Here is a 23,947-nt window from a genome sequence, read left to right as displayed (position 1 = left end):
GGGAAGCCACACCTGGGCCCTGGGCCTTAGCCAGCCAGCCTGGCCTGGATCAGCTACTCAGCCCTGCCTGTTTCCTTCCTGTCTGCACCAGGGGTGTGGTGAGGGCTACTTGGCCACCGGGTACCAGGTGAAGCCTGGCCCACAGCAGGTGCCCGTGCACACATCTTGTTCTCTCCTCCAAGATCAAACAGCCTATTTCCAGGATAGACGGGGGTGGAGGGTAGGCTGCTAAGAGGTTCCTTTTTACTGTAGTCTCACAGAATAGTTCAGATTTCTGTAAAATGAGGCCTTGTTTATCTCTAGTCATGCTGCTATGGTAACTGGTAAATTTTGTGTCTGTCCGTAGTTACTGAACGTAAGACCTAGGGTTGTGGAGCATGGTGTTCTGGTTACGTGGGTAACCCTAACTCAGCGGCTCCAGATGACCAAGTTTCATTTGTCTGTTGCTCCCTGTGCAACAAAAATGAGTGGCTCTGCCCAACATGGTTATGCAGGGTCCCAGATGGATACAGGGAGCACAGCTTCCCCACTGGAAGCCACGTGCCATGCTCATTCTTGAAAGTTCACAGCTAACTCCCAGAGGATAGGTGAGTTAGACCAGAGGCACTGGGGAACAGCAACTTGGTCATGTGTTGTGGGGTCTGACTCTGAGGGACCTGTCACGGGTGTGACTGGTTGTGAAAGCCATAGACCGGGGATGAACTAATCACAGAAAAGAGCCCTTCAGCCTCCACGCCAGGCGGGACGCCAGCAGCCCACCCCAGCCCTGTCTGTAAGGCTGGCCGTGCTTCCTGGGGCCCTTTCTGCAAGAACACTGGGGTTCTCCTGCCCAGGCCCTGGCCCTGACCCAGCAAAAGGACTGTGTGGTGGCTGCAAAGGGGAAGAAGGCCAATTCCTTATGCTTGCAAACTTGGGGGCTCAGAGAACTGGCTGCCACCTCTAATAAAGCTGACCTTTTAAGAAAAGTTCTTAAAGCAAAAGCTCTTTTTTAGTGAATGGGGGGGGGGGGGGCGAAGCTCAGTGATTGGACCTGCCTATAACTACACAAAGTAGCTTGTCAAGGAAGCAGGAGGCTGGAGAGGACCAAGGCACAAGTTGAGCATTTTATTATGAATGGATTGTTTCAAAGTTCCATACTGCATACTCAAATAAGGCAACACTGCACAGCTTCAGTTTTCATCACAAAGGATGAAAAAAAAAATACTGTTTCTAACTCCCCTGCTGATTCTCAGAGGTGGCTGGACACCCAGTGGAAGGTGACACTTCTCTCATTAGCTCTTGTGGCCCCCTGGTTTGTTTCTTTCAAGTCGTCCAGCACCAAACGTGACTGGGTTGGACGGTGGTCAAGTACGTTTCCTTATTCCAGATGGCTGGGAATACGGCTTTGCCGCTGCCGCAAGGGGCCCACACCAACACCCCAAGATCAGTGCACCACGGGGCAGCCGCAGCACAGGCCGCCTGGGGTTGAACGAAGCGGCTTGCACTGCCGGGCCTCGGGCGCAGCTGCCCTACTCGTTGATCTCCTCCTCGTCGTCCTCGAAGGCCTCCTCGCCGTCGTTGGCCGTGGCGTCCTGGTACTGCTGGTACTCGGACACCAGGTCGTTCATGTTGCTCTCGGCCTCGGTGAACTCCATCTCGTCCATGCCCTCGCCCGTGAACCAGTGCAGGAAGGCCTTGCGCCGGAACATGGCGGAGAACTGCTCGGAGATGCGCTTGAACAGCTCCTGGATGGCCGTGCTGTTGCCGATGAAGGTGGAGGCCATCTTGAGGCCGCGCGGCGGGATGTCGCACACGGCCACCTTGACGTTATTGGGGATCCACTCCACGAAGTAGCTGCTGTTCTTGTTCTGGATGGCCAGCATCTGCTCGTCCACCTCCTTCATGGACATGCGCCCGCGGAAGACGGTGGCCACGGTCAGGTAGCGGCCGTGGCGCGGGTCGCACGCGGCCATCATGTTCCTGGCATCGAACATCTGCTGCGTGAGCTCGGGCACGGTGAGCGCGCGGTACTGCTGGCTGCCGCGGCTGGTGAGGGGCGCGAAGCCCGGCATGAAGAAGTGCAGGCGCGGGAAGGGCACCATGTTCACGGCCAGCTTGCGCAGGTCGGCGTTGAGCTGGCCCGGGAAGCGCAGCGACGTGGTCACGCCGCTCATGGTGGCCGACACCAGGTGGTTGAGGTCGCCGTAGGTGGGCGTGGTGAGCTTGAGCGTGCGGAAGCAGATGTCGTACAGGGCCTCGTTGTCGATGCAGTAGGTCTCGTCCGTGTTCTCCACCAGCTGGTGCACGGACAGCGTGGCGTTGTAGGGCTCCACCACGGTGTCCGACACCTTGGGCGAGGGCATGACGCTGAAGGTGTTCATGATGCGGTCGGGGTACTCCTCGCGGATCTTGCTGATGAGCAGGGTGCCCATGCCCGAGCCCGTGCCGCCGCCCAGCGAGTGCGTTAGCTGGAAGCCCTGCAGGCAGTCGCAGTGCTCACACTCCTTGCGCACCACGTCCAGCACCGAGTCCACCAGCTCCGCGCCCTCCGTGTAGTGGCCCTTGGCCCAGTTGTTGCCGGCGCCCGTCTGCCCTACAGGGAGGAAGAGAGAGCCAGTGTGATGCAGGCAGGGGCCGGTGATCGCCGCACCTTCCTCGGCTGCTGGGGGAAGTCGTGTTTGCCACAACCAGAGGAAGCCCCTACAGGCCCAAGGGGCTAGGGAGGGGGGTCGGGCACCCACCAACGGGGCTGAAGGGCGTGAGAGGGTGTTAATACCTAATTTCATACCTTCTGACCTGGCAGTTTCAGTCTTGTTTTTAAACAGGGTGTATTTTCTTTTTGATTTATATTTTTGAGGCAGAGTAACAGGGCAGGGGAGGTGGGGGGCGGGGTGAGAGCAAGAGAGAGCGAGCCAGAGCAAGCTTCCATTTGCTGGTTCACTCCCCAGATGCTCTAAACAGCCAGGGCTGGGCCAGCCAGGACAGGGGAGGAGGAACTCAGCCCACCCCTCCCAGCTGGGTGGCAGGAACTCAAGTACTTGAGCCATCCATCACCTGCTGCCGTGCCGGAGCAGAGAGTGACCTGGAAGTGGAGCTGGGCCTCAAAGCCAGGCAGTGCGGCTGAACTGTGGGCACGTTAATTGTTCAGCTTAATGCTGCCCCAACACGGAGGACTCGCGTGCAGGAAAGAGACTCCAGTTCATGTTTTCTGCATTCTTGCCAGAGAGGCTTATGTACACATCACTGTCCAGAAGACACTTTGAAAGTGAAAGACCGTTTCATTATAAAATTGAAGACGTATGAGACAAAGCATCTTTTTCCAAGCTGTAAAAATAATATAGGCCCAGGGCCAGCCAGTGCCGTGGTGTGGCGGATAAAGCCACTGCCCGCAGTGCTGGCATCCCATATGGGTGCCAGTTCGAGACCCAGCTGCTCCACTTCCCATCCAGCTCTCTGTTATGGCCTGGGAAAGCAGTAGAAGATGACCCAAGTCCTTGGGCCCCTGCACCCATGTGGGAGACCTGGAAGAAGCTCCTGGCTCCTGGTTTCAGATCAGTGAAGCTCCAGCCATTGCAGCCATCTGGGGAGTGAACCAGTGGATGGAAGACCTCTCTCCCTGCCTCCGCCTCTGCCTCTCTGTAACTCTGTCTTTCAAATAAATAAATAAATCTTTAAAAAATAATAATAATATAGGCCTGTGGAGGGGGAGGGAGGTGGGAGGTGGGAGGTGCCCTCCAAACCACCAGGAGGGAGGGCTGGGAGGAGTTTACTTTGCTTTACCTTAGTTTTTGCTTTCCTGGACACAGCAAATGTCTTATAATGCAATGTCCTTCACACACTGCTGTTCTGAATATTTTTTAAACTGCACACCTCTCAAAGCTGACATCTAATTTTTCTTCATAAATGCAACTGGTGTCAAATAATGTACTTTTAATTTCTGGGAGCACTACAAATAATCCCTTTCAAAACCCAAATGTATCATCCTATTAAACGTATCCAATAGAATCTATATAAATACCAGAAAAATCTAGCAAGTTGAAATTTTTTCTTGTTAAAGATTTTATTTATTTGAGAGTTAGAATTACAGACACAGAGAGAGGTGGACAGAGAGAGGTCTTCCACCTGCTAGTTCACTCCCCAGATGGCTGCAAAGGCTGGAGCTGGGCCAATCCAAGCTGGGAGCCTCCTCTGGGTCTTCCACGTGGGTGCAGGGGCCCAAGAACTTGGTCCATCTTCTACTGCTTTCCTAGGCCATAGCAAAGAGCTGGATCAGAAGAGGAGCAGCTGGGACTAGAACCAGTACCCATATGGGATTCTGGTGCTGCAGGAGGAGGCTTAGCCCACTGTGCCACAGCACTGGCCCCTGAAGTTGTTTTCAAACTCCTATGATTACATACAAGATATTTAAGATATTAAGATATACAAGATATGCACCGGTGCTGTGGTGTAGTGGGTTAAAGCCCACACAGGTGCCGGTTCAAGTCCCAGCTGCTCCGCTTCCGATCCAGCTCCCTGCTAATGCGCCTGGGAAAGCAGTGGAAGATGGCCCAAGTGCTTGAGCCCCTGCACCCATGTGGGAGACCCAAGAAGAAGCTCCTGGCTCCTGGCTTCAGATCAGCTCAGCTACAGCTGAGCTGGGCCATTTCGGGAGTGAACCAGAGGATGTTAGATCTTTCTCTCCCTCTCTCTGTAACTGTACTTCTCAAATAAATCAAATCTTTTTTTAAAAAAAGATTGGTATCTATCTATCTATATATATATTAATTAGTTCATCTATGCAAAGGTGAATAGTAATTATTGCCGGGATGGGACAAGGTTTGGCATCAGTTCCAGTTCTCTTTTTTTACATAAAAACTGAAAAATCTTATTCACATACACATGTAAATGGAATGAATTATGTTCTAACAATGCCATTCAGTTACTTGACCTTATTCTGAGTTATACGCCAAAATTCAAATAGCAATCTACTATCAAAAACTATTTTTAACCATCTATTAGCCAACAACTCAAATTCGCAGAAAGCAGAATTAAAAAGAAGCTGACTTGCAAAATAATGCATCACATTATTTACATCCATCATTCTTGTCTTGTTTCTGGACGCACACCAAGAAGGCTTTGCCAAGACTTAGTAAACACAATCTCACTCTTTCACTTGAAGGCAGTCTGTTTATTCCATCACACTTGGAGACACAGAGAGAACGAGGAACAGAGTAAAGGTCCCACCTGCTGGTTCACACCTCAGATGCCTACAGCTGGGAGCAGGGAACTCAATCCAGGTCTCCCTCAGGGGTGGCAAGAACCCAATCACTTGAGCCATCACCACCGCCTTCCAGGGTCTGCATCAGCGGGAAGGCAGAGCTGGGTATCAAACCCAGACATTCTGATAGGAATGCACGCATCTGAGCAGCTATGCCAAGTGCCCACCACAGTTTCATTTTTAATATATTCTCGATAAATATTTAGGTTGCAGATTTAGCTTTTTCAAGTGATTAAAACCTGCATTGCCTTGTACAGACCTGTCCGTGCCTACTGCAAAGACAGCAACCTGACCTCTGTCTGCACAAGTCTGGTGGCAGCAGTTCACACGCACCATCCAGAGGCCTGCCTCTCTGATCCGGGGGGAGAGGTCCATCCCTGATGCTATTCCCACCCACGGGGGTACCGAGCTAAGGCACCCCAAAACCACCACGGCCACCAGGTGCCACATCAGGTCAGATAAGCCACCATTCATTTCTGGATCCCAACTAGCAGACCTGAGCCTCTGGGCCATTCCCCGCTCACCCTGAGGTCTACTGACCACACCCAGGTTCTGCAGTGCACAGCAGGTACAGCCTTGCACAGGGGCTCCGCCCCACCCTTGGGGGAATGAAGCACTTATCCAGTGGAGGCCAGTAAAGCAAGAAAACAACCAAATTCTTGCCTCTTCAGTAGGTTTACAAAGTACTGAACTACTAGTAACTTGGATCGCACGCAAAGGGACGCCCAGCTTAAATATCTACAGTTCTACCGATCAGTTAGGAATCCACAGTCACCAGTGGGAAAACGGGCAAAGGATACAGGCAGTGCCCAGGAAAGTCAAATAACGCAACTTTCTCAGAAGGGAAATGCAAATGAAAACAAGGAGATCCTATTTTCCTCCTTGAAACTGATGCAGATCAAAAAGCTCACTACCTCTGTGCCAGTGGGAAAAACTCCTTCACATCCCACAGCGCCTGGGGGATCTGAGAGGTCTTGGTATCTGGAGAACACTTCGCAGTTCCTATCAGAATTAATCCCCTTGGATCCAGCAATTACACTGCTGTGAGTTTTTCTAGATAGACCCACCCATGGGCACAATGACATAGGTACAGAGAAACAGTCTGAAAACAAAAAACATCCCAGATAATAACAGGACTGGGTAAATCCATGATGGTGTCAATTCATAGGAATGCTGTCAGCCAGCAATGAAGGGAGACCCCACCCTAATGAATAGGGTTCACTGTAGGCTGCTACTGTACGTGTGTAAAATTCATGCAGCTACTTCTGCATGCATACTTCAGAAAGCTCATGGGGAAATGGAATTAAAAACTTATTTTGGTGCAAAAAAAATCTGAACTCCATGCATAGTTTTTCTATTGTATTTATTTCAAAGACCCCTCATATACATGGATCTCAAAATGTTTTGCCTCAAACACCATTTAACCTAACAGTTAAGATGCCCACATCCCACATCAAAGTGTACTGGTTTGGCTCCTGGCTCCAGGTCCTGACTCCAGCTTCCTGCTAAAGCAAACCCTGGGAGGCAGCAGTGATGGCTCAAGTGACTAGTTCCACATGGGAGACCTGGATTGCATTCCCAGCTCCTAGCCGGTGCAGTCATTTAAGAAGTGACCCAGTAAACAGGAGTTGCCCCTCTTTCTTTCTCTCTGTTGCTGTTCTCTGCTTCCCAAATAGATAAATAAAAAAAATTTTTTAAGATCTATTTATTTTGAAAGAGTTACAGAGAGAGGGTTCACAGAGAGAGTGGTTCACTCCCCAGATGGCTGCAATGGCCAGCGTTGTGCCAGGCCGAAAGCCAGGAGCTTCACCCAGGTCTCCCACATGGGTGCAGGGGCCCAAACACTTGGGCCATCTTCCTTGAGTTTTCCCAGGCCATTAGCAGGGAGCTGGATGGGAAGTGGAGCAGCTGCAACATAAACCGGTGCCCAGGTGGGATGCCAGCATCACCGGTGGCAGCTTTACCTGCTAGGCCACGACATCAGCCCCAAACTTACAGCTTTTCTCTACCAAAATTGTCTTCTAATTCCATTTCTCCACACATGTTGAAATCCCTGTGTGTGGGCAGGATACACCTGGAAGGGTGCGCAAGAACCTGGTGGTGTTTGCCTTGGGGAAGGTCCTGGATAAGGGCTGAGGACACTCTTAACACCCTTTTGTTCTTTTTGGATCCTGTACCCTGGCAGTACTTGACCTCACTATCTAGCAAAATGAAAACATGCTGACTTGTATTACAACATTTAAAATACAGTCTTTGAACAATGGGATCACAAGGGGGTTCTTTTCAGCATTACATAATGCTTATAAAATTTTAAGTAGTCAAACATACTAATCAAAGGGAAGCTGAGAAAGGGAAAGTCAGAGATGAAAGCATACTTTTAAGGACACTTAAATGTCATCAGTAAGTAGGAATTACTAGTTAATGACAAATAAAATGGACAGCACTGTGACCGTCATGGAGAGCATCCTGGATGTATTGCTGAACTTCTCAGAAGGCTGCAAAACACTTTGTGGAGCATGATCTCATTTCCTAAAAACAAAATCACCTCTGTGTGTGTGCGTAGAAAAAAGTCAGCAGGTCACACCCCAACCACTCAGGGCCCTTGGCTGTCCCCCTGGGGAACAAAGCTTAGGGGCCATCCGTGGACAGGCTGGGAGGCTTCCATTTTTATACTCTATTCTTGTGCGTTATTTGAGAAAGCATTGCATGATCAATTATTTTACCTTTGTAATGCAAACATGAAACATGTTTAAATATTAAAGCACCCAAAACTGACTACAGCAGGCCACACAGGACTGATTCAGCTCCACTCGGGGAGGATGACGTGCAATGGTCATTGTCCTTCCTAGGTCCACCCCTGCCCCACCCAACCCAGCAGGCAGCAGCCTGGCCAGACCTCAACACTGGCACTGGGTTTCATCAACCTGGGGCTAGCCTCATACTTAGAGCTGGCCTTGTACCTGGAGCTCAGGGTAGAACTATCACACCTTCACATAGGAAAGGCTGTGAGTGCAGCTGTCGGAAGAGGTTAGAACTGACTAAGACGGCAGAAACTGACAACTGAAAACAGTAGGTGACTTTGGGCAGACATAAAACCCCACTAGATCAAACCCACCGTGGTTGCTAAATGTCCTAACGCTGAACCTGACTTTCCCTATCTCCAACTCCCACCAGCTACTTGTCTTCCTGAAGCTCTGTAGCCCCATTAGCTGTTACTTTTCTCACTCAGGTTTTCTCTGCTCTGAGCAAAAGGAGGAAGCTTGGTGACTTCTGAAAATATTTTGCTACTGTCTCATAGCAACAGACATTCCCAGTTAAATATTTGGGGGTCATAAGTTGAACGTCTTCTGCAGTGATGTGTGTGGCATTAATCATGACTCCAGATTATGACACATCGGCTGCAGATCGCCAGGCGCTGGCAGTCATCTGCCACAGCCCCTCAGGGTTTGCTCTGGTAGCGCCCCAACCCACACCGGCTGATGGATGAAGTCTTAAGGCTGCACACCCTGGTGCTCCCTCCTCCAGCCCTGACTGTGGAAGAAACTATTACAAACACAGAAAAGAGGCTTAAAGCAAAGTTCATCTTCCTGGTGCTCAATCCCCACCCCACCCCCAACACACACACACACACACACACACACACACACACGCAAAACTGCAACAGCGTAACAGGTATGGCAGCTATGCCACCAGCAACTCTTTAAAAAAAAAAGTTTTACGAAGTACAAGGATACTTCAAAAAGTGTATGGAAAAAAATAGAGTGAAAAGGTAAGTTTATTTTGGTGCAAAAAAAAAAAGTTAAAATCCATGCATAGTTTTTGCATAATGTATTTTCCATGAGGTTTTTGAAGATCCTGTGTATATCTATGTTGTCCAAAACTCACATAGGTAACTAATTTTTTTTTTTTGACAGGTAGAGTTATAGACAGCAGAGGGGAGAGCGAGAGAGAAAGGTCTTCCTTCCATTGGTTCACTCCCAAACGGTCGCTACGGATGGTGCTGCACCGATCTGAAGCCAGGAGCCTGGTGCTTCCTCCTGGTCTCCCATGTGGGTGCAGGGCCCAAGCACTTAGGCCATCCTCCACTGCCTTCCCAGGCCACAGCAGAGAGCTGGCCTGGAAGAGGAGCAACCGGGACTAGAACCCGGCATCCATATGGGATGCTGGCGCCGCAGGCAGAGGATTAACCAAGTGAGCCATGGCGCCGGCCCCTACTAATTTTTAAAATCATACAATTCTAACTTGCTATTTTAAACCCTTTCAAACTGCAAATGGCATGACGCTGCTTTATTTTAATTCACCAACGCTAGCTGGAATGATGAGCTATGTAAAGTAATATGGGGCAGAACATCTCCAAGAAGACAATCCCTGCCTCCTTTATTCACTGACGAATGATTTAGAACAACGGTTGAATGGAACAACATAGTACATTTACGCGTTCTGGATACCGTCTCAGCCTCTGTAACAAGCATGTGTTATTTTAACAGATAACACAGCATATTTGTGAGTGTATTCAGTTAAACAATTCATAATTTAAAAGTGTCAATTTGGAGCCAGCATCCTGGTGTAGTGGGTTAAGCCTCTCCTGTAATGCCAGCACCCCATGTGGGTGCTGGTTTGAGTCCTGGCTGCTCCACTTCCTAACCAGCTCTCCGTTAACACTCCTGGGAAAGCAATGGAAAATCACCCGGACCCACATGAAAGACCTGGAAGAAGCTCCAGGCTCCTGGCTTTGGCCTGGCCCAGTCTTGGCCACTGCAGCCATTTGGGGAATGAACCAGCAGATGGAAGACCTCTCTGTGTCTCTCCCTCCTCTCTCTTAGCTCTGCCTTTGAAATAAACACACACACACACACAAACCACTTTTTTAAAAAATGTCAATTTGTTTTTTACCATCAAAAGTATTTCAAGAGGCCAGTGTTGTGGCACACAGGGTTACTAGCCATCTCCTGCAATGCCAGCACCCAACATGGGAGCTCTGGTTCAGCTTGCAGCCACTCCCCTTCTGATCCAGCTTCCTGCCAATACATCTGGGAAAGCAGCAGAGGAGGGCCCAAGTGCTGGTGCCTCTGCCATCTATGTGGGAGACCCAGACGAGGTTCCCAGCTCCTGGCTTAGGCCTGGCCCAGCCCTGGCTGTTGTGGCCATTGGGAAAGTGAACCAGCAGATGGAAAAATCTGTTACTCGTGCCTTCAAACAAATACATACATCTTTAAAAAAAAAAAAAAAAAAGATATTCCAAGTCAGCACAGCCTGTTAAAAATTTTAAATATTCTTAAGTCAAGAATATACATTTATGTCTGACAACGAAGCAAAGATTCAAAAAAAAAAAAAAAATCTGGAGGCTGGAGGCAGTCTAAGTGGCAAATGTCATTTTTTTTAATTTTTAATTTTTTAAAAAATTTATTTATTTATTTTTCTTTTATTTATTTATTTATTTATTTATTTTTGACAGGCAGAGTGGACAGTGAGAGAGACAGAGACAGAGAGAAAGGTCTTCCTTTGCCGTTGGTTCACCCTCCAATGGCCGCCGCGGCCAGCATGCTGCGGCCAGCGCACCGCACTGATCCGATGGCAGGAGCCAGGTACTTATCCTGGTCTCCCATGGGGTGCAGGGCCCAAGCACTTGGGCCATCCTCCACTGCACTCCCGGGCCACAGCAGAGAGCTGGCCTGGAAGAGGGGCAACCAGGACAGAATCCGGCGCCCTGACCGGGACTAGAACCCGGTGTGCCGGCGCCGCAAGGCGGAGGATTAGCCTAGTGAGCCGCGGCGCCAGCCTGCAAATGTCATTTTTAACATTTTTGAAGGCTTTGGGGACAATTAGAAAATGAAATGGTCACCACATGGATCTGCCTTAATTTGTTCTGAGTCTTCTGGATCCTGTTTATCAACAGCTAGGTAAATAAGAACAGACTTTTCTTAAACTCTCCCCGTTTTCAGTCAGATAAAATAAGCCCAAGAAGGCCGGCGCCGCGGCTCACTAGGCTAATCCTCCGCCTTGCGGCACCGGCACACGGGGTTCTAGTCCTGGTCGGGGCACCGGATTCTGTCCCGGTTGCCCCTCTTCCAGGCCAGCTCTCTGCTGTGGCCAGGGAGTGCAGTGGAGGATGGCCCAAGTGCTTGGGCCCTGCACCCCATGGGAGACCAGGAGAAGCACCTGGCTCCTGCCATCGGATCAGCGCGGTGCGCCGGCCGCAGCACGCCAGCCGCGGCGGCCATTGGAGGGTGAACCAACGGCAAAGGAAGACCTTTCTCTCTGTCTCTCTCACTGTCCACTCTGCCTGTTAAAAAAACAAAAAACAAACAAAAAAATAAGCCCAAGAAAACACTTGAAGCAGCAGCCGCTCTGAGAACCGAGCTTCTCACACTGCAATGGCTTGTGATGATCGGATTTCAAAGCCCAGGTCAGGCCCGGGCCTCAGTGAGGCTGGCGGAGCAGCCAGGCCAGGGGCAGGGTGGACACCTCGCTGGACAAGTGCTGAATAAGTGCACCGCTTCTTCCAGGGAGGCCCCCTCTCAGACATCTGACGTTTTCCAGTGACGGATATAAGGCGTGAAGGTTTACAGTCATGAAGAAGAATGTAAAGAGCATCTCCAGTACCTACCACTCACCTTCAGAAATAAAACCTACCAACGTTACACGCAGCCAGCGTGACAAGGTTGAGTGTGGGCATCTCCAACCATGTGTAAGTGAATCCTTTTCCCCTGTCTCCTCTCCAAAAGCAGGGCCGTGTACCTGTGCCCCCCCAGCACACACCCTCCCCTCACTCCCGAAGCTGCATTTTAGTGTCAAGTCTCAGGTCTCTCGAGGTGCGGGCCTGTGTGTTACATGTGTGCAGGTCACTGTTTATACACACACAATTTCTACAACTGAATTACGACCATGGCCAAACTAGAATTGCTTTCCCTTTCCTATAAAGCAGTTCTTAGAGTCCTGGGGCCGGCGTTGTGGCACAGTGGGTATAGCTGCCACCTGCATAGCCAGCATCCTAAATGGGCACTGGTTTGTGTCCCGGCTGCTTCACTTCTGATCCAGCTCCCTGCTAACGGGCTTGGGAAAGCAGCCCATGATTCTCAAGCAGAGAATGGTTCAGGTCCTTGGGCCCCTGAGCCCACGTGGGAGACCTGGATGAAGCTCCTTGCCCACCATTGTGGCCATTTGGGGAGTGAACCAGCAGAGGGAAGATATCTCTATATATATTTCTCTCTCCAACTTTGCCTTTCAAATAAAATAAATCTTTTAAAAAAATCCCTCATAGAACAAGCACTTGGTTGCAAGTTCTTTAAAAGTTCTAATTTCAAGCAGAAACATAGCAAAAACTGTGCTCTCCAACACTGCTGGTGGCATTAATGCCTTTGGGAAAATTGGCAAAATATATACAGGGTTTAAATGGGTTCATGCATTGCTCTACTAGTTTTACTTTCAAGAATCTATTCTGGAACCACAGTCAGAAACACAGCCAAATTTACACGGATGAAGATGTTCATGACAGAAGTGTTTATGTGAGCAAAAGTTGCTCCCTGATAAACTACCCCTGATTATGGACCACTATAAAGTAAGAATTAATTAGACATTAGGTATCTATTAAAAACCACAGCCTTGAGAAGCTACCCTTAACGTAGAATAAGATGTATCACATGATGTTCACCAGGAAGAAAAGACACGAAATGGTAACAGATATTACAACTAATGAAAATCAGCAAACAGAAACCAAGGTAAAATGACCTCAGTGGAGACTGATTATAGCAGAGGAGGAGCAAGTGGGGTAACTTTTTTTACTCTAGAATGGAATTCTTTAACAATGGAATTCCATCAACGCTTTCAGAAAGTAAAAATTCAAAATTAAATACGAGTAACTTAGGTTGAGAAAGGATCTCCCTTCTTACAGTGTACGCCACTCCCTGGTCGGGACGAGGACAACCATGCCACTTGCTGTGCTTCCTTTTTTGGACTGAGTAGCCAGAAACCCAGAGCTAAAATTAATTCTCAGCCCTAACTGAATTAACGCTCCCAGCAGACTTGTTTTAAACCACATTTTAGGACTTTTGCTGTTATGTTCAGTTACTTCTTAGGAGGAGAAAAGGTGGGTATTTGACATAAACCTTTTTTTATATCTAAAAAAATCCACACATGTAAATGTGAAACCCATCGCAGGCAGGACACCCACAGAGCTGACACAGTGCTGGGCCTCCCGGGAGGGCGGTACTCACTGCACAACCTTTGTGCACTGGGCACCACGGGCATACAACGCCTTCCCAAGTAGATGGAGGCAGGCTTCTCGCCCAGAGCGTGCCACCTCCCACATCCGAGCGCCTGGATTCAATTCCCGGCTCTGCTCCTGACGCCAGCTTCCTGCCAAAGCCGACCCTGGGAGGTGGCAGGTGCTGGCTCAGGTATTTATGTCCCTGCCACGCCCACAGGAGACCTGGATAGGTTCTCCGCTTCTGGCTTCAGCCTGGCCCCAGCTCTCTGCTGGGGGCATTTGGGCAATGAACCAGGGGGTGAGAGATCTCTCAAATAAATTTTAAAAATAAACTAGCTAAAAATAAGAGATCTTGGGTGTTTTTAAAGGTGGCTGGGACCCTACAATTCACACACAGTACAGCTCAGACCCCAGGTCACAGGACCGAAGGCACTGCATCGCCCGGTTCATTGCCCTTCCGCCTACACCAGGGCCGTAACCCCGGAAGCTGTCCCAGAGGGCAGCCGGAAGTCACTGCGTGCGCACGGATCCTACTAGGCGGGATCCTCCCTGGTCCCTCCTCAGACTGCAGCAGCACTGAGACCCCAGGTCCTTATCACGAGGACTGCGAGCAGCCCCTCACCATGGACAAAGACCACACCACGCGAGCGGAATGACGACCCGGGAGGCAGGCCGGGTGGCCGAGTTCTTCCGGAAGCCAGGCCGCTGTCTCCCTGTGCAAGTGTTCCAGGAGGACAGATTTCCTGTTGGATCAAACGCTTGATCCACTAACTCTGCGGAGTGATTCTTCCAACACCTTCGCCAGCACTAGCTCTCGGCAGCTCTTAAAATACTGGTCAAGTTAGTGGGAGAAAAGGATCTTCTTGCTTTACTTACTGCCCACCCACCCCTAATCACTAAAAACTTCTACCCCTAGGTATTCATAGTTTTTATCATGGTTGTGAACAGGATATTTTTCTCCAATATATTTCATAGATAAGTAGACTCTCAATCAAATAAGGTGATTTGCATCTCCTTTCCTTCTCTGGGTCTTTGTGCACTGGCTAAGTCTTCAGAAGATGGAAAAATAGTAGAGGCAGTGGACATCTTTTTCTCATACCTAATTTTGTTGGGAAGATTTCTCATGTTTCAGCAGAGAGTTGATTTTGCTGTAAGTAGATAACCCTTAAATCGTAGGAGTAAACAGACCTTAAAGAATGGAGTTTCTTTACACTTCTAGCTTATGTATGTTTTTTGTCTTCTACAAATCAGGAACACATACTGAATTTTACCAAATGTTTTTTGAAAATCTATTAAAATACTGTCTCCAGTAAGCCATCAGCAGACACCTTAATGTTGAGCTATCCTTGCATTCCTGGGATGTTGCAAATATTTATCAAGCACTTACAGTGCATTAAACATCCTAAATGTTCATTTAATTCTTACATCTCATTAAAAAGTACAGTTTAATTTATAGATCAAGAAATTAAATCACAAAGTCCATTACACAGTGAGTGGAAAGATCAAGGAGCCAGCATTATGGTACAGTGGGTTAAGCCACTCCTTGCGATGCCAGCATCCCTGTATCAGAGTGCTGGTTTGAATACTGGCTACTGTGCTTCTGATCCAGCTTCCTGTTAATCTGCCTTGGAAAGTAGCAGATGATGGACCAAGTACTTTGGGCCCCTGCCACCCACATGAGAGACCAAGATGGCTTCCAGGCTCCTGGCTTCAGTCTAGACCTGCTCCAGTCATTGGAGCCATTTGAAGAGTGGACCAGTGAATAGAAAATCTGTCTGTCTATCTCTCTCAATCTGCCTTTCAAATAAGTAAAGACTCAAACCCAGGAAGTACAGCAGCACAGTCCGATATTTAACCATCTGACTCTTGCTTGGTTACAATATATTTAGAACACACACACACACACACACAGCTGCAGGGCAGGCATTTGGCCTAGCGGTGAAGATGTCACTTGAGATGCCCACATCCTACATCAGAGTGACTAGGTTTGAGTCCTGGCCTCCCTCCTGATGCCTGCTAATGCAGACCCTGGGAGGCATCAGCAACAGCTCAAGTAGTTGGGTTCCTGCCACCCACGTGGGAGGCCTGGATTGAGTTCCTGGCCACAGCCCAACCCCAGCCGTTGTAGGCAATGGGGGACTGAATCAGTGGACAGGAACTTTTTCAAACAAATAAACCAAACACAGCTTCTTTTGGTATTCTAAATTTGGGGGGGGGGGGTTGCATTTGTATTTTTTAAGTGAGTTTGATTTATAGCTTCATGTGTATATTCTAACAGAAGATACTTTTGGCCTTATGGGAAAAGTGTCCATTATTTTCTGTCTAGAATGGCTTAAATAGGATTCTCTTTTACATTCAATTAAACTATCTTTACTTAGTGTCTTTTGAGGAAGGGGCTGGGATGTAGATTTTTGATGTACTCAATTTCCATATCATAGTGCCTTTAAGCCAGCAATCAGCCCTAAAATTCTCACAGTCCCCTGGATGACACACTGCCTTTCAGATGTATGGGAAATATGTTCACTGATGGATTGAGGTATTTCTATTGATTAGTAATGGTTTTTTTTCTTCTAGGCACATTTCTCTAAAATATCCAAACTTTCAGATGTGCCACTCATCCTATAGGCTCTGCCTGGTAACACAAATGGTAGCACTTTGTTTAAATTTGTATCATTTTCTTTAGGCACCTGCTGAGAAAGAGGTTCCATCATCATTTTTTAGGTGGAAGAGGGGAGAAAAAAACTATTTACTCAATGCTGCTAAAACAAAACTCATATGATGTCAGCCTCTAGAAAAAAAAAGAACCATACAACTGTCCATAGATGATGGAAAAAGCAATAAACACATATTAAAGTAAAAAAAAAATGACCAACACAAGAACCAAAACCAGACGATGAAATAAGTTTATAATGATCAATAGAAAGAAATTAGTATCTTGATTTTTGTATTTTGGTCAAGAACTATCAGTATCATAATTTCATTTGAGAGACCCATTATTTCCCTAAGGAAAAAGTCCCAGCAGTTGAAATGCCCATATCCCACATCAGAGTGTGCAGGTTCAAATCCTGGCTTTGGATCCTGATGCAGCCCCCTGCTAATGCACACTCTGTGAGGCAGTGGTGATGGCTCCAGAAATTGAGTCCCTGCCTCCCATGTGGGAGAGACCTGGATTGAGCTGCCAGCTCCTGGCTTTGGCCTGGTCCAGCCCTGGCCAGTATCTGGGGAGTAAACCAGTGAATGGGGGCTCTCTCTGTCTGCCTCTTTATCTCTCTGCCTCTTGAATAAACAAATGCTTTGAAAAAAACTTAAAAGTGCAGACTTGGAAGCCAGACCTTGTGGGGGTGGGGGAGGAGCTGCTCATTTCTACTCTGAACTTTTCTATGTCATGTGATGCTTCAATCTTGGCACAAAAACCAGCTTGATTTTTTAAAATAAAGAAAGAAGGAAGCAGGAAGGAAGGAACCTACCAAAGATGAAGTTATCGGGCCGGAAGAGCTGCCCAAAAGGCCCAGAGCGCACACTGTCCATGGTGCCCGGCTCCAAGTCCACCAGGGCAGCCCTGGGCACATATTTCTGAGCTGGAAGAGAAAAAAAAGAAAAAAGCAGTGCAAGTTATTTTCTGGTTTTAGGGTAATCGACTCTCCCTAGCAAGTCAACCCAGAAGGGAGGAACCAGCGCCTCCGCAGAGAAAACCATGAGCTTCGCCAACTCCCAGCTTCCCGCTGGTGTGAGGAAGCAGCCAGCGTGGATGGGCAGAGCAGGTTGCAGGGAGAGGCAGGATGAGAAATCAGCCTCCTGACTTCCTGCCTCCTGTATTTTCCAGTTCACCCTGACCCCTCTTTCCTGTTGGGAAGCTTTCTTTTTTTTAACCCCATGGAAATAAACTGTGTGGCAGCAAACTGTCACACGCTTTCTGGCACCTCCCCGGGCACACACAGACAGGAAGCACTCAGCTTCAATCCGAGCATCTCCCGGCAGGCTCCAGCCCGCTGGTGCTGGGGGCCCCCTTACTCTCACTTTCATACCCACAGGGCAGGACACTGTCCCCAGTGTGGCAAGGGTTAATAGGACTCCAAACAGGAGCTCCCCTTACAAGTCCCCTGCTGTGCCCACACCCAAGTTGAAGAAAGGGCACAACCTCCTGGGCCTAACAGGGTTAACAGGAAGTGCAACAGGCACTGGAATTTTCCTCGGTGCTGGCTAGAAATTCCATCTTGCATGCCCTTGGTGATCCAGACCTTTTGTTAGAGCTGCTCAAGTGAGCAGACCCAGTGACTCACGGAAAGTGCTCTTGCAGCTCATGTGTGGACAAGCACCAAGTGACTCAAGAGTGATTATCTCTGGGGACATTTATGTATGTGTGAGGGCAGCACCTGTCACTCTCAGTGTTCCCTCGCTGTCTGGGGAAGGTACCCCTTTTATAACAAAAGTTGCTGTAGAAATAATGCTTACATCACAATATGTATTTGAGGGTACTTAGAAATTTTTGTGTAAAATGGAACTAAGGGGCGAGTGCTTAGCCTAGCAGGTAAGACACTCAGGTCTCACATTGTAGAACCTGGGTTGGATTCCCAACTCCAGCTCCTGACTCCAGTTTGCTCCCTGGGAGGCTTGGTGAGGCTACAGTGATTCTGCCACCTGGATGTAGGTGCCTTTAAGAAATTCCTGGCTCCCAGCTTCAGCTCTGGTCCAGCCCCATCCCAGCCATAGTGGTCATTTGGAGCGTGAACCAGTGGACAGGAGCTCTGTCTGCCTCTCCTCCTCTCTCTCAATAAATAGACAACAAAAGACCAGGGAGTTAAAAGGAAGTTTATTTGGGTACAATAAAAATTTGAAATCCATGCACAGCAGGTGTCTTCACAACAACTATACAGGGATTTCCGTGTTTTATTGCCCCCAAACAAACTTACCTTTAATTTCATTTTTCACCAACTTTCTAAAGCACCCCCGATGGGTGCCCAGGACAGGAGCCGGCAAACCACAGCCCGGAATTTTTTACTAAACTCCATTAGCGACTCAGACCTAGGGCAGTTTCAGCCGCCAGAGAAAAAGTTGGAGACAGCGTTTTTCAAAAAGTTTAGCCCAGTACCCATTACGAGGTGTATTTTAAGTTCCCTGACTCCGTTCTGCGACTCCGTGCCCTTAAAGGAAGGGAAGCCTGTTTGGGCGCCCAAAGCAGAGTTCCCAATACGAACGGGGCGTCTCCTCACGGCGCTCAGACCCTCGCAATGGGCCCGCCCGACCCCGCGGCTGCAATTAACTGACGGCCGCTTTCCCGCCCGCCCCAGGGGGAGCGAGGGTGTGGCCGGGCATCCCGCGGGATCTGCACCGAGGCGGCCCCGAGCCCACGCCGGGATCCGGGCCAGCAGGGGCCGGCATGGCCGGGGTCCGGGAGGGGCATGGTCGCCGGTCATGACGGGGGTCATTCGGGGTCCAGAGCGATGGGCTGGGGTGCGGCGGCGGGGAGGGCCGCGCTACTCACAGGATGACTCATTGTAGTAGACGTTGATCCTCTCCAGCTGCAGCGCCGAGTCACCCACGTAGCCTCCGGCCGGGTCGATGCCATGCTCGTCGCTAATCACTTCCCAAAACTAGGGGAGGACGAGGCGAAGGGACAGGCCGTCAGGACCCGGAGCCCACGGGGCCCTCTCCGCGCCCACCCCCAGGGCCGGCGGGGCAGGGCGGGGGCGCGGGGCCGAATTCCAGGCGCGCCTGAGCAGCCGGCAGCCTCTCCCAGCTGGGGCGGGACGGAGCATGGACAGGGGTCCCGGCCGCGCCGCCCCCGCCCCGGCCCCGGCCACGCCACCGCTCCGGCGCTCGCTCCCTGGGCGTCGAGGACCGGGGGGCGTCGAGAGGCCGCGCGCCCCGGCGGGGCGGCCCCGGGAGACTCCGGCCCGCTACTCGCCCGCCCTCCGGCGGCGCAGCCCTTCGCCCCTCTGCGCCCACCTTGGTGCCAATCTGGTTCCCACACTGGCCCGCCTGGATGTGCACGATCTCCCTCATGGCGGGCGCGGCTCTGCGCTTTGGGAGCTGGCTCTGGGGACGGCGGCGGCAACTGCGGCCCACGGCCCTCCCCGGGCCTCGACCCTGCGCCCGCCCCGCATCGCCACCTCCCCCACCAGGCCTCCGACCAATGGCTGCGGGCCGCGCCCTCCCGGGCCGCCCCTGCCCGCCACCCGCCCCTCCCTGCGCCCGGCGCCCGCCGCGGCCCGCGCCCCCGCAACCTCCCTTTGCGGGCGTTGCAACTCCGTGGACGGACAGGGGACAGCTGAGCGGCCCCTGGCCGGGGGAGCGGTTCTCGGGGCAGGGGTGGGACGGGACCATGGAGAATTTGGCTGGGCGGGCGGGGGCAGGGATGGGGACTGTAAGTACAAACGGCTTCCCCCACGCACTTTTGCTGCCCCTCGTTGCTCCCCAGCTGGGGATCGGGGCTGTGGTACCAGTTAGCTGCCGTGGACCGCCGGCGCCCGGGGTGGCCTGTCTGGGACGCGGACGTAGGGGATCTTGGGTTGCATTTGCGCCCCACTGAGTCCTTATGCTTCGCGGTCCTGCGCTCCCAACTCCAGGGATGCCCGGATCGTTTCCTCCTGGCGACTCGGCCAGCGGTGACTGCACGCCCGCATCCGAGGTGAACGCGCCCTGCACTGGCGTCTACGAAGCCTCCCCGGCGGGAGTCGGCGCTGAGAGCGCCCGGGGCTGGGCCGAGTCCGCCACCTCCTAGGCTCTTCTTGGCTTTGGCCGTCGGAGGGGGAGGGAGGGGTGCGCGTGCGGATGTTCTTTGTTTGGACAAGTTCAGCGCTTGGGAAGGAAACTTGAGCTGCACCAAGCTTGGCTTTCTGCTCCCTAGTCAGACAGGGGCCGCCCAAAGATGCGGGGATTCCTTGCAGAATAAGCCATGCCCTCCCTGGGGACAGGCAGCACTGGAAGTCAACTCTGTTGGGAAACTCCCTTGGCAAGGCTCACCCACTCACCCACTCCTGGGACGAACCCCTCAGTGTCCACCAGGTAAAACTCAGGTTACTTCTGGACTGGTCGTGTGTCCTTAGGGAGCGAGAGCCCCTCAACCAGGCGTTGGCTGTGGCCCCTGGGTGGTGAGTCAGGGTGACTGGTGTGTTGATCCTGCTGCAGTTTCCAGTGAGTTCTGTGTTGACTCCTGCCCCGGGCCTCAGTTTACTCTTCTGTCAAAGGAAAGGCTTGTCCTGAGGGCCCACCAAGAGCCTCGGGCTCTGATTTTCTGGTAATGGTGAGGAGGCATCTGGATGTACATCCACACTAAGGCCTTGGTGGAGAATTCGGGGACCACTTCAGACCGGAGAATCTGGGAGCATCGCCCCCTGCACCCCGTCGCCAAGGCCAAGGGGCAATGCCACATAATGAGAAAGCAGCCCTGCTCTGTAATTTGCACCAGCGGTTTCTTTTCCGATATATGAAAACTTTTGAGAAAAAATCCTAGTGTGCTGGGGTAGGAAGGGGTGGACTTAAAAACATTTATTTTTCTTCTGGAGTTGTTCAGATGTTCTCAAGATTAGGGGTCATTTTAGCCAGAATACCCCTGCCCCTGGGGCTGCCACTCCACCTCCTCATGGCCGCTACGTCCTTCCTTACACAGGGGAAGCAGGTGGGGACACCAGTTTTGCCCATGCCTCTTCCCCTATCAGACTCAGCCTGTGATTATCCAGCCTCCGTCCTCTGAGAGCTCAGCCCTCTTATTTAGGCTGTAATCATCGACTCTGAGTAAATGCTACCTTTCCCTGGCTGCTCCGCACAGTGCTGGCAGTGGAGGTCTGCGTGGTCCCAGGGGAGCTCTTCCTTCAGCTTGGGTTGCTCACTCCCTAAGAATTAAGCAGTGTATCCAGCAGTTTATAGGAAGTTGTCCGCTGTAGAAGCTTCGGTGGTTTGCTGAAATAGCCGCCTTTCCAGTGCTGATCCTTTGCCTGGAATTCGAGTCCCAGGTATTGGGTCAAGCCAGGAAGCAGGTGTCACGTGGCTTCAGGAACTCCATCGTGCCTTGCATTCATCGCGAGATAAGTTGACTTCCTGGAGTTTTTGTAGGTCCTTCCCCGTTAGCTGGGACGTCTGTCTCCCACCCACACTAAGATGGAGAGGGTGGGACAGTCACTAGGGCTCGGCACTGCGTGCTTTTGTGCAGAATCATCACAGCCTCCCAAGACTGGGACCCTGTCACCTTGCTGCAAGTTGGGAGGAAGGGGCTTTTGGCCAGCGTCTGAGGCCTGCCAGAGCAGGGATACACAGTGGGGGCTGTGCTGCTGCTGCTGCACTGGTTACAAGACAACAGGACAAAGGTTAGAGATCCCATTCTGTCCTCTCACCGGAAAATACAGAGCTTTCTGTCTGAAAGCCAGGCTCCAACTCAGAAGTCAGGCCTGGTGACCGCGTCAGGGAGTGGCAGTGGGGATGCCACAGTCTCTAGTCCCAACTTGGCAATCACTCTTCTCCGCCCCCCCCCCTCCAGCTCCATCCCACACTGAGGACAGTCCCCCTCCCAGCATGCCTGTGGGCAATCAGTCCTCAATGCACCCCCCACCCCCCACCCCAACCCCAGGCCATCCCCAGGCCCTTGTGGGAAGAAGGGGCCCTGGAAGTAGGTTCAGGACGTTTGGGCAGGGCATCCTGAGATCTATCTGGCTGGTGTAGTGCAGTCCAGAAGCAGCCTTGGGTGCCATGAGTGGTTGCATCCCAGAGGCCCTGGAGGGAGGGAGCAAGCTCAAGGTCAGGGCTGTGGCCTTGGAGTCACAAAACCAGCCCCTCCTGGGTACTGCTCCCCTCCCAGTCTCGCCGTCTATTTATGCCTTTGGCTGCACTTTGAATCTCTGAATGTCCCCTTCAAGCCCAGTCACCTGCAGAAAGGGTTCCCAGCTCCCTGCCCAGGTTTGAACACTGGCTTCTACACCCTCCCAGAACAGCTGGGACGGGTGACAGTGTTCCTGTGTCTCCCTCCCACTCTGCAGACAGCAAGCCCTGTGTTTTCATGTGATTTGACTCTTGGTGCATAGAGGATGGGGTTTCTTCAGAGAGCACTGGGCAATCCACCTGCCCAGGGAGAGGCACGTGCTGGGACAGGAAGTGGACACAGACAGGTGCCAAGAGACAGGTCGGGATCTGTCCTCCCTCTGGGCCCTTCGGGTACTGCTGCCTGGACTCCGAGGACAGTAACAAACCTGTGGCTCCCTGTCGCCTGGCTGGGGCAAGCAGGCTCCGGGCCACAGCAGCCAGCCAGCATCAGAGCTGGGGTCAGCTCTCTGTTAAGCTTGAGTTAAGCTCTTTTGCCCTCTGGTGCTGTCAATAAAGCATTGTCAAAACTTATTCTCTGGAAGGTCCACTGAAAAGAGGAGCCAAGGTCCTACTAATCCAGCGGGGGGCACCTAGGGCCAGTGTCAATGGTGTGCGGATTTAAATGTGGCCCATTGTACTGAGGCTGCTCGCCCCAGGGGTTGGGGTTGCAGATGAGAGAATCAAAGTTTACAGCAGCAGCCTGTAGGGCTGTGAAATGCTGGGCAGTGTTCAGGGCCATCTGAAGGGTAGATTTTCTTGGGTTCCTGTTCTTTTGGGAAAATGACATTTCATATATTTTATTAGAAAAGATATTTGGGGGCTGGCACTGTGGTGTAGTAGGCTAAGCTGCTGCCTGCCAGCATCCCATGTAGGTGCCGGTTCTAGTCCCGGCTGCTCCACTTCCGATCCTGCGTGGGAGACCAGAAGAAGTTCCTTGCTCCTGGCTTCAGATCGGCACAGCTCCAGCCATTGCGGCCATCTGGAGAATGAACCAGCAGACAAAAGACCTTTCTCTCTGTCTCTCCCTCTCATTGTCTGTAACTCTGCCTCTCAAATAAATAAACAAAAACTTAAAAAAAAAAAAAAGAAAAATCTAGGCATGGATTTCACAATGTTTTTGCACCCAAACTTATCTTCTAATTTCATTTTCCATGAACTTTGAAAAGCAGCCTTGTATTGCAGAGCGCCCTGGGGAATGTGGGGGAGGGTGATGGGGCCAGCACGGTGTGACTTGCTCCAGGAAGCAGGTCTCAGAGCTGCTGCCTGGGTCAGCAGGCAGGCCTGCCAGCCTCTGTCCCTCTCAGAGGGGCTCTGACAGCACCTACGGCTGAGAGAGGCCACCTGGTGTATGACTATACTTAAAGCTTATCGGTTAAGACACCTGCATCCCCTATCAGAGTGCCTAGGTTCAGTGTGCGTTCAGAGAGTGAATCAGCAAGTGAGAAGTCTCTCTGCCTGGCTTATCGATTAGTTACTTAAAAAGTTGTTTTTTGTTTTTTTTTTTTTTTTAGATTTATTTTATTTATTTGAAAGACAGAGTTACAGAGAGAGGTAGAGGCAGAGAGAGAGGTCTTCCATGTGCTGGTTCACTCCCTAGATGGCCGCAACTGCGCCGATCCAAAGCCAGGAGCCAGAAGCTTCTTCCAGGTCTCCCTCGTGGGTGCAGGGGCCCAAGGACTTGGACCATCTTCTACTGCTTTCCCAGGCCACAG

General features: G+C 51.1%; 1 protein-coding gene across 2 annotated transcripts; it reads right to left on the bottom strand.

The window, feature by feature from the left end:
* Positions 1-1,090: 1,090 nt before the first annotated feature.
* TUBB6 (tubulin beta 6 class V) lies at positions 1,091-20,182 on the bottom strand. Of its 2 annotated transcripts, none has more exons than XM_089305365.1 (4): positions 19,835-20,182; positions 18,925-19,033; positions 16,910-17,020; positions 1,091-2,572 (listed from the first exon to the last, which is right to left on the bottom strand). In XM_089305365.1, exons 3-4 carry the CDS (start codon positions 16,968-16,970, stop codon positions 1,509-1,511), a joined length of 1,125 nt encoding a protein of 374 aa, XP_089161491.1. In that variant the 5' UTR covers positions 16,971-17,020; positions 18,925-19,033; positions 19,835-20,182; the 3' UTR covers positions 1,091-1,508. The 2 variants fall into 2 exon arrangements, with proteins under 2 accessions (XP_089161491.1, XP_008259237.3); XM_008261015.5 differs by lacking the exon at positions 19,835-20,182 and adding an exon at positions 19,389-19,518.
* Between the last annotated feature and the right edge of the window lie 3,765 nt (positions 20,183-23,947).

The sequence above is a fragment of the Oryctolagus cuniculus genome, chromosome 10 (assembly GCF_051225735.1).
Source record: "Oryctolagus cuniculus isolate XC-2025 breed Fujian yellow rabbit chromosome 10, ASM5122573v1, whole genome shotgun sequence".
Taxonomy (NCBI): Eukaryota; Metazoa; Chordata; class Mammalia; order Lagomorpha; family Leporidae; genus Oryctolagus; species Oryctolagus cuniculus.
This window is presented reverse-complemented; position numbering and strand designations above follow the sequence as displayed.

Excerpts from the sequence above, each read along its gene's own strand:
- TUBB6 (XM_008261015.5), bottom strand. The coding sequence starts at position 19,445 with ATGAGGGAGATCGTGCACATCCAGGCGGGCCAGTGTGGGAACCAGATT. Across the intron at positions 17,021-18,924 it reads CTACTACAATGAGTCATCCT|CTCAGAAATATGTGCCCAGG; the intron begins GTGAGTAGCGCG and ends TTTCTCTTCCAG. Across the intron at positions 2,573-16,909 it reads GCCCGATAACTTCATCTTTG|GGCAGACGGGCGCCGGCAAC; the intron begins GTAGGTTCCTTC and ends TCCTCCCTGTAG.